The sequence below is a fragment of the Diadema antillarum genome, unplaced genomic scaffold (assembly GCF_040938485.1).
Source record: "Diadema antillarum isolate AM-2024a unplaced genomic scaffold, OU_Dant_1.0 scf00000133, whole genome shotgun sequence".
In the NCBI taxonomy this organism is placed as follows: domain Eukaryota; kingdom Metazoa; phylum Echinodermata; class Echinoidea; order Diadematoida; family Diadematidae; genus Diadema; species Diadema antillarum.
Genome location: NW_027271022.1, coordinates 48,965 through 65,110, shown reverse-complemented (window position 1 = coordinate 65,110; position 16,146 = coordinate 48,965). Strand labels below are relative to the sequence as shown.

At 39.4% G+C, this 16,146-nt stretch overlaps 1 protein-coding gene across 1 annotated transcript; it reads left to right on the top strand.

Moving 5' to 3' along the window:
• Positions 1–530: 530 nt before the first annotated feature.
• Positions 531–12,518, top strand: LOC139720782 (uncharacterized). Its single transcript, XM_071632123.1, has 5 exons — positions 531–573; positions 1,143–1,232; positions 2,458–2,626; positions 4,201–4,253; positions 11,441–12,518. The coding sequence occupies exons 1-5, from the start codon at positions 531–533 to the stop codon at positions 12,340–12,342; spliced, it is 1,257 nt and encodes a 418-aa protein (XP_071488224.1). The 3' UTR covers positions 12,343–12,518.
• Positions 12,519–16,146: the final 3,628 nt, after the last annotated feature.

Sequence of the window (16,146 nt, the reverse complement as noted above, 5' to 3'; positions counted from 1 at the left end):
GACAAATGCCAAGATCTTCTGTTCTTTTTGTTTTCTATGCCTTATTTCCGAGATTTTACTTGCTGATGCAGCTCAGTCTATCTGCTCTGTTCTCGTTTATAACATGGTTTCCTCGATACTATTCATTGTTAATCTTTCGTATTCACGAGGGGGGGGGGGGGTTATAAAGCAGAAGTTGTATGTTCACTTCTAACTGTTTGTTACGTTTTGCCAAAGAAATTATCTGGCAACAGGAGCAAAAAACAAAAAACCCTTATATCAAAAAAAGAGAGATTTACAGTTTTAAAGAAGAAAAAATGGAAGAGGAAATCTCGGCATTTCATGATCGCAATGCAAAATAGACCATCAGGAAACACTGATCAAGAATAAAGTTTTTATCAGCAAAGATCTCAGCTTAAAGTAGAGTTTTATTACTTTGGCGACTTGTCAAAAAAGTCATTTAATTGAAGGAAAACAAATTAATAGAGATGTTCAAATCTGAATACATAATGTTATAGGACTGGGAGAAATATTTGATAATACGATCCTTAATGAAGTCCAGTGATATTCTGAAGGTGTTCCTCATAATTGTCAGTAAACTTTATCTTTCTAGGTCAGCTCCCAGAGTGACAGTAATGTCTCTTTATCTAGTATTATCATCTTTATCACATTTGACATGTCTCTTTTGATGAATGATAGGCATGTACGTGTCACGCACCCTGTACTTTTTTATTTTACTCAACGAAATTCTGAAAGGTCAGACGAGAAGAACACAAAAAAAAAGAACATGTTATATCATGACTATAATAGTAGTCATGATTCGTATCCTTTCATATACATGTATTGCAATTAGTTATAGGGCATATATATATACTTGCCTATATTATGTCGAAAGGGAAGTGGTGTCATTTATTGGCTGAGCAGGTCAGAACAAAAGGGCTAATGTTATGATATGGAGCTATAGTTGCTCCATGAATATGCCATCACATCCACAATAATATCTATACAAGTCGCAACTGCTGATTAGTGCAACTTCCGTGTTATTGTTCAATGTTCTCCGATAGCAGCTTTTTTAGCATGATCGTCATTGTTTCGGATTATATGTGTTTCTGTGTGTGCCTGCGTGCATGTGTTTATTTTTTTTTCTGTTTCAATTTATTCAGATTTGCCGCCGAATCTCAACGATTCAAAGAAATTAAATACACGTCTGCTGGCTGGTGCAATGAACAGCATATTGGAAGACGAGCCTGAAGGTATAAACTATTATCCAACCGCAGTAATGAGAAAGAGACTATGTTTAGATAGATAGATAGATAGATAGATGGATAGATAGAGAGATAGAGAGATAGATAGATAGATAGATAGATAGATTGATAGATAGATACAATGTAGAGTAGATAAATAGTGGATAAGTGGGTGGATGGATAGATATAAAATGATAAAACGATGGATAGGTAGATAGATAGATAGACAGATAAAATGATAGATAGATATACTCCATAGATAGATAGAGAGATAGATAGATTGATAGATAGATAGAAAGATATTACAGATATATATGAAAATCTTTTATGAGAGGGCAGTCATCCGCATCACAGCAACCAACAATATGTTAGGCTTCGCTTGCCCGAGGCAATGTCAAATCAGGTTAAAGCAGTTATGCTGCAATTTGTCAGCTATCTCTACCATCTCGACATTGTCGACTGGAGGATTATCCCAACCATTGTCTAGAGAGTGAGCACTATCCTAAAAATGGCGCGCTGATCAACGAAACACCCACGTAAAACTGCTGCGTCTTGTGTTACGGTAACGCTACTTGACCGCGACAAGTGCTACAATGGCGCGCTAAGGACGATGGGATGCACAGCATCCCGATCGATTAATCAAGTGCTGATCTATACAATGCTTCAGTATCTGCAGATCGTCAGTCATTAGTTATTAAATCTTGAAACAGTGAAGTCTACCCTGATGAAAATGCATCCAATGTACAATTATGTTACTAGCGTGGATAAATCTTTCCCTCTGTGACGCTTAGTGTTCTACTTAATTATGATAAAGTACCGACACACTCAATAGTCATTTTGGTCTCATGAGTTTGCCGTCATTGAAGCAGCATTGTCTGCTTTAGTCCTTCGAAAGGTGAAAAATTGCACATTCTCATCATGACCCCCATTAACAATACGCAATGTTTAAATTCAATTTTTAAATAGATGTGTGGGACGCTTCCCGACTACGTAAACAGGTTGAAAAGACATAAGTTGTGGCAGATAACCATTCGATATCAAGTGAACTTGAAGTGCAACTTGTCTGACGGAATAGATGTGAAGCATTGTTCAATTTGTTTGTCTATTTGTTCGTATGTTGGTTCGTTTCTATTCATATGTGCGAAGAACATTTTGGCACACCTATGCAGTCAGAACGGTATGTTTTTTCTTCCCCTCCACCCCCACTACTTTTTCTGTGTGATATAACTTACAGCGTCCTCAGCTGTTGTAAGCGATGACGACAAGTCTACCGGAGGTCCAAGCGGCGGGATGGTTGCCGGGGCAACCATAGGGTGTCTCCTCCTCTTTGGAATCGTTCTTGGAGCGGCGCTATGCTGCATATGGTGGCGAAAGAGGCAGCCGGAGAGTTCCCAAGTCAGAAAGTGAGATACCGTTTGAGACAGAATCATTGCTTTCATTCATAATCAGGGTAGTGTCCAAGAATTGCTGGCAACTATCAAGAAAAAAAAAGGTTGTTTTTTTCCCCAATATCATCTTTAAATTTTGGGGTGAAAACATGGGCACATTTCTTAACTATAGTGTCAAATCATTCTTGTAGAGATGTACTGAAATCAAATTGGTGGTGTCACTTGCAACATGATGCAATTACGTACCACTTCACAGTGGCTTTAATGAGTAGAGACAAACATCAAAATGGCAGCAATTTCGTCGATCAAATTAGTCAAACTTTTCTAAAACTTTTTATCATAAACCACTCATTATTGCTATGAAATGAGGTGATTATATGGCAACATGTAGCAAGTTTAGCATTGATCCATACACATTTTATTCATATAGTAAATATTGCATCCTTCGCAATCATTTTCTTTTATTTATTTATTTATTTTTTTTGGGGGGGGAGGGTTGCTGTTTCCGGTCATTTTGATAGGTGATACAACTGCTTCATCATCAACAGAAAGTATGATTTTTAGATGACTTTATTAAGTCATGATTACATCATTACGTCAGCTAATTTGCATATCATGCCATTACGAGCAATATCATTTTCTGTGAAAGTGTTTTGACCTGTTAAAGTCAATCACTTTCTCATTTCCAGTCCAGTTTTCTGATGCCACCATCCTGCTCATCTCATTTTACTTTATTCTGTAACGTCAAGAGCTTGTTCGATTTTCACTTAACCCTCTGCATCCCACATGAATCTCTTGTTCATAGGTTTGTGTGTGACATTATTTTGTTCTCATTTAACTCATTGGCGCAGAATGGGTTAAAGGTTTTGCGATTATGCTTTAGAGATTTTCACGTAAGGATCGAAAGAAAGTGGGAGGGGGGGGGGGCTGGGGGATGGTGATGGGTGCTGAGGGATCATGGATAGTATTTGCACCCCTGGCCACCAATCAACTATATTTGTAGCATTCCAAGAGACATCTTCACACTCGAGCGTCCATAAGCAGAACTTTGTCACACGTCCTTTCCGTAGAGTTGTGAGTCTGTTTGACTTGCTGAGTCAAATGACAAAATGTGACAGGTTTTTGAGCAGCAGTTTTGACAGTGGCTATCTGTCCAAAAGTATATTAGCCCACAGTGCTCTCTCTAGAGTATATCGAAGTACACACAACATGCGAGTAAAATGATGGGTATTGCATACGGGGTGTACTAGGAAATGTTGGTGCTCCTTCAAATTATACGAAATATTCCCTCTCTTGTTTGTTTGTTTGTTTTGTTTTGTTTTGTTTTGTCTTTTTTTTGCATTACACTGCTTTCAACGTGTACGTGATTTCAACATGTACGTGTGATCTGCAGAAGACGACAAAAACATTTGTTTCGTTTTTGTTACGGTAACTTCTTGAAAAATGCCTTTGGGCATTTCAAATTATTTTTCAGAATTTGTTTTGATGAGTTGTATCGCTACTCCGGGTTTGTTTGTTTTGTTTTTTGTTTGTTTGTTTTGTTTTTTTGCTTACTTTCTTTTTTTTACTTTTCGTTCTTATCTTTTTAGGAGTGGGGAAATCAAACAGATGATAGCACGTCAGTCCAGCACGTTGCGGTCAGGTGAGTTTGCCCCAAATAGGAAATTATGGGACTGGTAAGACTCAGTGAACGTCTATTATTGAAGTATGAAAGTATTTTCCCTTTCACGAAAGTATGAGAAAGGCAAGCACTCTGCGATGGCACTAATTCATCTATTCATCATGGAAAAGACTTTAACCAGATGCGATTGACTCAGACAGACTCGGCGTAAAGGTGGACGCAAAAATGTTGATTGTGAGAGAGCGAACGGGCTTTTTTAGCTCACCTGAGCCAAAGGCTCAAGTGAGCTATTGCGATCGCCCTTCGTCCGGCGTCCGTCGTGCGTCGTGCGTCGTGCGTCGTGCGTCGTCCGTCGTCCGTCGTCCGTCGTCCGTCGTCCGTCGTCCGTCGTCCGTCGTCCGTCGTCCGTCGTGCGTCGTGCGTAAACTTTTTACATTTTCATCTTCTTCTTGAAAACCCCATGACCGATTTTCATCAAACTTGGCAGGTAGCATCCCTAGGGGGTTAGGAACTCAATTTGTTAAAATGGGCACCATGCCCCACCCAGGGGGCCCCCAGGGGGGCCCAAACCCCCCAAAATTAAGGAATCTGTAAAAATCTTCTTCTCTAGAACCAGAAGTGATAGAGCGAAGTTAATACTATGAGTTAGTACATTGATGACTGTAGTTTCAAGTTTGTTCATGGCAGAATCAGGGGTGCCCCCCTTGGGACCCAGGGGAGGGGGGTGGGGAAGGGTTCTAATGGGGCCTAAATTGTACATTTTCATCTTCTTCTTGAGAACTCCATGACCCATTTTCACCAAACTTGGCAGGTAGCATCCCTAGGGGGTTAGGAACTCCATTTGTTAAAATGGGCACCATGACCCACCCAGGGGGCCCCCAGGGGGCCCAAACCCCCCAAAATTAAGGAATCCGCAAAAACCTTCTTCTCTAGAACCAGAAGTGATAGAGCTAGGTTAATACTATGAGTTAGCACATTGATGACTGTAGTTTCAAGTTTGTTCATGGCAGAATCAGGGGTGCCCCCCTTGGGACCCGGGGGGGGGGGGGGGTGGGGGTGAGGAGGGGTCCTAATGAGGCCTAAATTGTACATTTTTATCTTCTTCTTGAGAACCCCATGACCCATTTTCACCAAACTTGGCAGGTAGCATTCCTAGGGGGTTAGGATCTCAATTTGTTAAAATGGGCACCATGCCCCGCCCAGGGGGCCCCCAGGGGGCCCAAACCCCCCAAATGAAGGAATCTTTAAAAATCTTCTCTAGAATCAGAAGTTATAGAGCTGAGATAATACTATGAGTGAGTACATTAATGACTGTAGTTTCAAGTTTGTTCATAGGAGATCCAGGGGTGCCCCTCTTGGGGGTAGGGGGGAGGGGGGTGGTTGGAAGGGTCCAAATGGGGGCCTGAATTGTACATTTTCATCTTCTTCCTGAAAACCTCATGATGGATTTTTGTCAAACTTGGCAGGTAGCATCCCTAGGTGGTCAGGATCTCAATTTATCAAACTGGGCACCATGCCCCACCCAGAGGGCCCCAGGGGGCCCCAATTCCCCCAAATTAAGGAATCTTGAAAAAATTGGGCCCTTATTGTACATTTTCATCTTCCACTTGAGAATGCCTCGTCAAATTTTGGTAGAGCTGTGAATAATTTAGATTAGTGACTGCGTGAAAGGTGAACTTGCGATACTCAGGTGAGCGCTAGACCCGCGGGTCTCTTGTATTTTGAAGAATATACCTGTCTTTGCATGGTGCATTCTCCGTTACTGACGAATCCATCACCTCACAAGTCTCCCATATCCGTGCGCAAATCTTCATAACTAGGTCTACTCCATCTTCACATGAAATCAAAAGTATAAGATATTGTTTATTTTGATCAAGGCATTTACCATTTGAAGAGCTTGCTTCCAAAATGCGCTAAATCCATTGAAAAATGATGGATTTAGCGTCTTTTGGAAGCAAGCTCTTCAGTTGTAGTCTTGTTATTATGTAGCAGCGATTTGTTTGAGAGGGTGTACGTTTGCAGCTTTTTGATAATTTACAGAATATTATTTTGCGATATGTGTTATTTTTGTGTACAAACTATAATGTTGTACCAGTTGGATTTAAAAAGCCTATGCCTCCTTCGTCAGTTTGCATTTAGACGTGTAAAACTTTAAAATTAAGTTACTTTCTTATAATACGAGTATCCAATTTTGCTGGAAATTCTATCGTAGTGTTTACCTGTTGTTTTCTTTGCATATAAGCATATATAGACAGGGCAGAGCCAGGCAAAAACTGCCTTTTTTTCCAGTCAAGGTTTTCTCACTTGATTCTGGTACTTTAGACCATACTTAACAAAATAAGCTTCTGCGCCATCTTGAAATCTGTCCCAAATCCAAAATGGCCGCCAAATATCCAAAATGGCCGCCAGGGGACCTAAAAAGTGCCTTCTGTGGTTAAGATTTGTCTGGGGATGGGTTTTTTTAACTCTATTTGATGATAAATGGTGAGAGGAATAAGATTCAGTGAATTAAAATTAAAATCAGGTTCTTTTTTATTGCGAAAATCCAACATGGCCGCCAGACGCAGCTCCCGAAATTAATAAATGTCATAATAACCGGAGGGCCAAACCCTAAAAACTTGCTTACTTAACAAGTGAGTTCCACTCTCTCTACAAACTAAGTAGACCATGCTTATTTTCAAATTTTTATTGTAACAAACAACATTCCACTGGTCTACCTCAAAAAATTTGTTGCGAAAGCCCCCAAATCCAAAATGGCGTCCAAGATGGCCGCCATATTTACAGAATTTGCTATTTGAAAGATAGAATTTGATAGAAACATCAGATTTCAACAAATGTGATGTCATATGAAAGAAAATAAAATTTCCTACAAGTTGATACCATTTTTGTGGGCGATTGTGATAAATGGATTGAGATATAAAGGAAAAACTCATTTTTTGATATTTTTCTGAAAAAAGGAAAATCATGAAAATGCTTGATTCAGCATAAATCAGAAAAAGAATGAAGGATTATCTTGAAACGTTTTTAAGAATTTTGCTTAACATATAATTAATATTTGGAGAAAATTAGGGGTCAGTACCATTTGCGGTTCAGGAGTTATAATGTCTCAAACTTGAAAACTCACTATGTAAAAATTTCCACTTTAGCTGTGACAAGACCTTGTTGGTCGTAAAGAGGGTCTGCACGCGCCAAGACTACTACACGCACCACTGGCACTGACGCTTGCAGCAGTGCCAGTGGTGCGTGTAGTAGTCTTAGTGCGCGCAGACTTTTTTTGATAAACAAGAGTTTGTGCCTGCAAACTAACTTTTCATACCAAGTGGTAGCTCAGGTGACGCTGATCGTTGTTATTTCAAAGTAGATTATGTTTTTATGCCTCCGCCAACGAACTGGCCGTAGGCATTATGTTTTCGGGTCGTCCGTCCGTCCGTCCGTACGTACGTCCGGACGTCCGTCCAGTTTTATTTTTGTCGATATCTCAAGAACCGTGTGGTGGTTTTACATCAAACTTGGTATGAGGGTATATCCTGGGGGATAATACTTAATTTGGATTTTAGGGTCATGGGGTCAAAGGTCAAAGGTCACAGGTTATTTTGTGAAAAAAAGGTTGAAATTTCATGTTTTTCTCCATATCTCGCAAATGGTTAAAGGTATCTTCATGGAACTTAGTATATATATGCTGGTACCGATGGGCAGTGATTATCTAGGAAAGTTGGGGGTCATGGGTCAAAGGTCGGGGGGGGGGTCAAAGGTCAAGGTCAACTCCTCAAAATATCACTACTTCATATGCAATGCCTGAAGGTTTTTTTTTAACTTGATGTATGCATGTATTACCAAATATATATTCTGTGGGAAGTTTTTGCCAAAAGGTCAAAAGTCAAAAGGTCAAGAGAAAGTGCTTAATTGCACTTTTTCCTCCATATCTCGAAAGTAACTCAAGATATCATCATGAAACTTACATATTTATGCATGTTCTACCTGGCAGTGATTCTCTTTGGAACTGTGAGGTTAAAGGTCAAAGGCCAGGTTTAGATAATGCTATTTAACCATTTGATACTGAAATCATACTTTTTCTCAATACCTTGAAAATTACTCAATGCATAAACTTATAAAAGGGTCAAAAGTCAAGTAAAAATCATCAGTTCCCCAAATACCTGCACTCTGACGTTTTAATCATTCATCCGATTGAACCTATATAGTTCTAGGAAAGTGAACATTCAGCACATTTGTGGCAAACCTGTCATTTTAATATTTTGCCAATTGTGTGAAACTGTCATCACACATTGTCAAGACATTGTACTATAGACCTATTAGGAGAACCATGCATTATGGCGGAGGTATACCAGTCGCCGTAGCAACATTTCTAGTTTTTTATACTAAGCTGTCAACAGTTATCAATGTTATGGTTTCTTGAAAACAAATGGTGATATCTCCGTATGTTTTAGGCTTTTGTATATATATATATATTTTTTTACATGGTAGAATGTTTTGTGATACAATTAACCTGCACATATAAATCAAATTTGATATCTCTTCCAATGGTAAACGATACCTTTAGTGTGTTGCGTCAGAGTCAAATCTTGATTAATAATTTGATATATTTTTAGAATTTCTTGTATTGCTGTCTATCATATATATTGTCCTTGTTTAAACCATAATATTGAGGGTTTATTTATTTATTTATTTATTATTTTTTTTTTTGGGGGGGGGTGGAGCTCATTATAGTGTTTGGGTAAGGCCCGATCTTTGATTTAAAAAAGAAATGCTTCTGTATCAAAGATATGCTTTTGTACTTGTATGTTACTCTGCTGTTGTAAAAACGTGAATGATGATGGCATATGTGTAATAATATCTGATCCGTACATGTCCTTGAAAGCCCTTCTGATCCGAGCACCCCCCCCCCCCCGAAAAATCCGACATGGCGGCAATTTCTCAAAGTTGCTTTTGAATGTGTTGTGCGAAATTACTTTTTAATATATTGTTCAAATAACACTGTCCAAAATGATTATTCATGCTGTATATTCACATTTCTGAGGGGCCCACATTCTACAAGACTTGTCTTTTTAGTGGGTCCCTCCATTTTTCGAATTATCCACAATGTTTACTTACTTCAAATCACTCGAGTTTTATGATGATCTGTAATGATTGTAAGGTGCTACAATTATTGTATTCTTTTCATCCTACATAGTTTTGAGCACCTGATTTTCTGTTACCAAAAAAGAAGAAGTGATGTTTATATGTTCTTGTCGAAAAATCAAATAAAACATTAAATTGAATTGAATTGAATTGAATTTACAAATAAGCATGCTGAAAGTGTATTCACTGTGAATAGATTTTTCTTACATCATTTTAGGCTGATTTCATGTGGGTTATAGTGTCAAAATTGAATTGAACTAATGCCATTGGTAGATGCTTTCACATTCTAGATATCAGGATCACTCGAGAGTGGAAATGTTCATTTTCATTCCTTTTAGAGTGATCTCAGGGATCACTCAAAGAGTGACGAGTGATCCCTTAGGTCACTCTAAAATGAGTGAAAATGAAAATTTTTACTCAAAATTCACTCCAATTTTACTTTAAATTTTCTGATTTCCGTTATTAATTCCTTCAAAAATGAAACTCAGTCCACTCGATTTTTTTTCTTTTTCGGAGTAGAATATCACTGGTTTAGAAAAAATATCTCTATAAAAACCCTTGACGGTTTGAAATAGCACTACAATGTTCAAAATATATAAAAACTATAAATAGATAGCACAAAAGACAAAATTGTACCAAAATTAAAATAATACATTTAATTTGGCGCAATAAACCATGTCAGCTTTGATGGCCTGCAATCTTGAAGTTTTTGAGTGATTGATCCAAATTTTGTTTTAAACTTTCTTTAGCATGGTTGTTTCAAGCTTCTACCTCTATTTGAAAGAAATTTTTTGCTTCATCTCATCTGCTCAGTACAATCTACTTTGAAATGATAGCGATCGGCGTCACCTGAGCTACCACTTGGTATGAAAAGTTAGTTTGCAGGCACAAACTCTTGTTTGTCAAAAAAGTCTGCGCGCACCAAGACTACTACACGCACCACTGGCACTCCTACAAGCGTCAGTGCCAGTGGTGCGTGTAGTAGTCTTGGCGCGTGCAGACCCTCTTTACGACCAACAAGGTCTTGTCACAGCTAAAGTGGAAATTTTTACATAGTGAGTTTTCAAGTTTGAGACATTATAACTCCTGAACCGCATATGGTACTGACCCCTAATTTTCTCCAAATATTAATTATATGTTAAACAAAATTCTTAAAAACGTTTCAAGATAATCCTTCAGTCTTTTTCTGATTTATGCTGAATCAAGCATTTTCATGATTTTCTTTTTTTCAGAAATATATCAAAAAATGAGTATTTTTCCTTAAAATCTCAATCCAGTTATCACAATCTCCCACAAAAATGATATCAACTTGTAGGAAATTTTATTCTCTTTCATATGACATCACATTTGTTGAAATCTGATGTTTCTATCAAATTCTATATTTCAAATAGCAAATTCAGTAAATATGGCGGCCATTTTGGACGCCATTTTGGATTTGGAGGCTTTCGCAATAGATTTTTTGAGGTAGACCAGTGGTATGTTTTTTTTTTTTTTACAATAGAAATTTGAAACTAAGTATGGTCTACTTAGTTTGTAGAGAGAGTGGAACTCACTCGTTAAGTAAGCGAGTTTTTAGGGTTTGGCCCTCCGGTTATTATGACATTTATTAATTTCGGGAGCTGCGTCTGGCGGCCATGTTGGATTTTCGCAATAAAAAAGAAACTGATTCTAATTTCAATCCACTGAATCTTATTTCTCTTACCATTTATCATCAAATAGAGTTAAAAAAACCCATCCCCAGACAAATCTTAACCACAGATGGCACTTTTTAGGTCCTCTGGCGGCCATTTTGGATTTTTGGCGGCCATCTTGGATTCGGGACAGATTTCAAGATGGCGCAGAAGCTTATTTTGTTAAGTATGGTCTAAAGTACCAGAAACAAGTGAGAAAACCTTGACTGGAAAAAAAGGCAGTTTTTGCCTGGCTCTGCCCTGTCTAATAGGCCTACACTCATAATAGTAGATTTGAAGGTGTGGAGACACATCGAAATTGAAAGCTGTCATCCTTGGTTCCTATACATTTCACCGTGTTCACAATTAGCTGTAACGTGTGATTACGTCTGATCATTGCAGATAAAAGTGATCACCCGTACGAGAACCCCTCCTTGACTCCAGCGCAGGCAAAAGCAATAGGCCAGCGTATCGCTAAATCGGAAGAGCAATACATGGGACTAAAAGGCCAATCGCTGCCTCATCACTACGAAGGGCTTGGCGCAAAGTCTCCGACGTCTGGCAACATCCCCACCCATGATGATTTGCTGGAATCAACAGAGAGTGGGAGCGGCGGTTACTACTTCAAAATTGATCCAAGTGTTCAAGGGAGTAGGGGAGACAGAGACAAGCACGTGGGTCCGACAGCACAGGGAATGAATGATAACCCATACGATGAGGTCAAAATTGGAGCACAACTAAAACAGAACAAACGGGAAAGCAGCAACGAAAAGGAGAGCAACTATTACTTTCGATTAGAACAGCCAGTCAGTAAAAGTGACTCATGGAAAGTACAAAATGCTAATCAAACGAACAACAACGACAATGGTGAAGCTTTCATGAAGGCCAAGGATGATGGCTATGAAGATAGTCACACAACTGCCGGTAATGAAGTGCCGTTGATATCGGGCCCGACTGCAAAAGGGATGGACTCCAGTTATGATCGTCTGGACCGATCCGAAAAACTTGTTTTCCCGCAAGAAGGTGATCGCTGTAATGGCAACGAGTACAGCAAACTGCTACCGCGGCTCGCCGTTCAAAACAGTCAAGCGCCCCCAACGGGGCAGAACGATTATCTCAGGGTGCAACTCGGGAGCAATTGTGACAGAGCAGACGACAGTGAAGGCGAAACGTCAAACGGAGGAAATGACTATAATGAACTTGATCGAGGGGTGGAAAGAGAATTCCAAAAAATATCCGCGAAGGCGGATGAGGCTAAATCTAGTGAGGGAGATGCTTCCTATGAAGTTCCTGTTGAACTCTAAAATTAATTTCTGAGGACAGAGATAATCAAATTAAGACGCATACGAGAGGAGCCAAAGAACATTCGCTTCATGGTGATGATCTCGCGTTATCATCTATGTGCATGTAACTGAAATAGTATCGTATCGCAGTTGAATCTTCAAAGGCTGCAAACGAACGTCGAGATTATGTTTTCAAGTCCAGGGTAAAGAAAATGATACATTGTTCCATTGTGTCTGTCGATGTGTTGTAATTGTAATTTCATGGTAAGACTATATGCACAACAAACAATGCATGGGCGTTCACGTGTGAAATCCTTTTCAATTGTTTTTGTGTTCAGGTAGAAATTTTACATTAGCATATGCTTTACACTCTTCAAAAGTGCACACTCATCTTTATCCAGTTCGTCAGCACTACAATACCTTTCAGTACTACTTTAACTCTTGCAATTTCATATTTATCTGTTTCTTGGAAATCATCAGTTTATTATGCAGAGAGAGCACAAATAAATAAGGCTGAAAGAAGTTATTAGTACAAAAACTCAGTATCTGCATGTTTCTTGCATGACATTTTTTTCCCTGTTGAGAAGAGGTATGTTCATTGTTTGAAGTGGTTTTTTGTTTGTTTGTTTGTTTTTTTAGAGAGAGAGAGGAAGGAGAGGGAAATGCGGTACCATGGACTTGCTTTTTTCTACATAGTTTCGGACCATTAATGATTTCTTGGAGGCTTCTTTCATTCCTTTTTCCTGCTCTTGCTAGTTATAATCTAGCTCCTTGCTAGTTATGATGAAGTTTACAAAATCAAATGATAGGCTTGTGAAACTTATTTCAAGTGATTTAGGATCATTCTCTCAACTTGCAGGCGTCAAAAAGCCCTTGCATATTCAATTCCATAATACACAGTAATCATTTCAGTTTTGTCGCTGTTTCTGCACATGGAAGGATTATGCAGAGGACAACGTGCAAATTCATCTGTTTTTGCCTCATGTGACTTCTTTTGCCATCAGTGAAAACGAACGTGCATTTTACTTTATTTTACTTTCTGAAGTGAGGATCACGAGAACTGCGGGAGATGTCAGCAAGCACTACCGGCGAACTTCACGGCGTGTTACGAGCACTGTCTGTCTTTGTTCCTCTCCTCCCATCTATATTTCTGATTTTAGTTGTCTGTCTCTGATCTCTATATTTCTCATTGTTTTCTTCTTTTATTCCCTTTTCGAGCATTGGACAAGACACATTTAGCGCTTTTATAGTTTTGGTTGATGGAATTGTTTTAACGGATGGACGAAACGGACAAGGCGGTAGGGTGGGGGAAGTTGGGATGTTTCGGGAAAGAATTCAGATATTCGTGTGGCTTCTGTATACGCGTGTGTACGTGAGTGTCCTTGTGCGATTCTCACCTGTGCGTGAGTAGTTTGTGGGAGTTAAAGGATCGCGGATTATTCATACTCGAAAACTCTGGAAGACGCAAAGTTGGCAAAAATCCAGATTAATAAGAGTTTATGAGCAGACATGACACAGAGCCTGCTGCGGTTTCTCGTAGTTCGGATGTAGACATGAGAGTAAAAACCATGGCCACTAATTGGAAGTGACATTTATGACTAGCACAGTAAAAGGGAAGTAAGCATGCGTCACAGTACAACTACTGCCCCCCCCCCCCTTCTCCATCTTCCTTGAGGTGTAAAACTTATGAAACGAGACCATGACCTTTAGTTATACGCAAGGCAAGGTTGTGTGTACAGTGCTCCTTCAAACGAAAAGCTAACTCCAAATATGGAATCTGGCAGTTGCTATGTCAGTTGAGATTTCGTAACCTTCTTAGTATCTTATTTTAGCTCGCGACTTGCATCTGGAAGCCTCTATTTAGGTGCAGGAAGATTGATTTCATGATAAGTTGAACAAATATCTCAGAGGAGAACATATTTAGCAAGATTAATCCGTGATTAGAAAGAACATAACTTGTTCGGGGGCATACGCAAATCCAAGGAAACATCCGTCTTCTCTCTTTCTCTCACTTTCTTCTTCTATCTCTTCACTTTTAATATATATCTTCACTTCGTTCATCGTCGCGCCGTCTTTCGATTCTTTCCATCTTTTCCTTTTTTCCTCTCATGGTTCTCAGTTTCATTTTGTTCTACGTCTTATTTTTCCTATATCTTCTTGTTCCTTCTTGTCCTTCGTTTCATCATCCTTCATCGTTTTCATCTTCTCTTTTATCGTTTTGTTCTTGTCTTTTTTCCTCCTCTCCATTCTTCGTTCGGATGCCAAGAGTCCTGAAGGCGAAGTGTTCAAGGTATTCAGAGGCGAGATTGTTGACTTCTCTTTTTTTACTCACTGGAGGCAATTAACCGAATGTTGCAATAACAGTGTTTTAGTTGATGGGATCTTTTGTCGACAAGACGATAGATACCTGTTCGAGATCCCTGTTTATTGAGATACGTAGTTGAAAGCTGCAAACCGGTTACGGTACGTGATGTTGGAGGGATTCCTACATCGCTGCCATAAATAAGCATTAGGAGCGAACATCCGTCATTTAGGATGAAGTTCCATCGCTGTTTGGGTAGGAAGTCAGCACAGAGCAGTATCCCCTCCTCCCCTCACGTACACACACACACTCACGAATATAGACTATCCTCCCAAAATCCCCAAGGATCTAGAAATGACAATGTGACAGTTGGAGCGATGACCCATCGAATAAGTATGATTTTAAGGTCAATTCATAACCGCACCTGCCCTTGATCAAGGGAAATTATTGTACGAGAAAAGTGCGGAAGACAGTTGGCAGTGAATAGCTTGTAGAGACGAGCAGAAAAATATAAGCTGCGAGAACAATTCTTCTATACGAATGGCCATAAAGATAATTAACTACTGTATATCAGCAGCTGATATTGTAAAGCGATGTGCTATATTCTTTTATACACCCTCTTTGCCAAGTTTTTGTGGAGATTCAGACCGTTTCTATAGCAATGTGCCATGACGAACAGTGACATTTTTAGAAAGACAAGAGTTGACCCAGTTGTCATGAGGTGTGGATGTTCGGGGAGAGAGAGGGAGAGGGGGGGGGGGGAGGGAGGAGGAGAGAGAGGGAGAGGGAGATGGGAGGGACTGAAGAGAATCAAAGCTTTATGGGCTTGGGAGGGGGCAAGTAGATATAGGAACACTACTGAGCCCGACCAGCGTGTGGTTTTTACTGACAAGAGCAGCAGGAAAACCTGTAAAGATGTTTGAAAGAGATGCGGGGAGTTCGGGGAGGCTGCTGTTCCGCTCGGGACATCCTATACAGCCAAAAGCGGAGGAGGCCATGAAAAATGTTTGCCGTCACCACTTAATACTCCCCCATTGTCGATTATGATTCACGTCTAAGGGAGTATCTAAGGGAACTTCGTCTTGAGACCCAGTATTATCCGTTAGGAGAACTGAAATCCAAAAAGAAACCTTCAGATATTTTCATTTGAGTTAAAAGATGGACAATGTTGTCACCATAGGTAACACGAAGGGCTTATACTCGAGCAAAACTACAAAATACCATGTCAATGATGAAGATTCATAATTAATCTTCATGATTGGCTTGTATATCGTTTTATGCCCTCCAAAGATATTCTTTGTAAAGATGGAATCCCTGGATGGGTTAGGTTATATTAATTGTATACCCCACGCTTTTTAATGAAAGACTTAGATACAGATGAACAGATACGAACAGGAATATACAAAGGCCTACTCAATACCATACACGCACATATGAGTACACAAACATAAAGTTGATAAGTATATAATACATCGAAATGTACATACAACGTATCTATATGAAAGCATATAGACGTGATATAC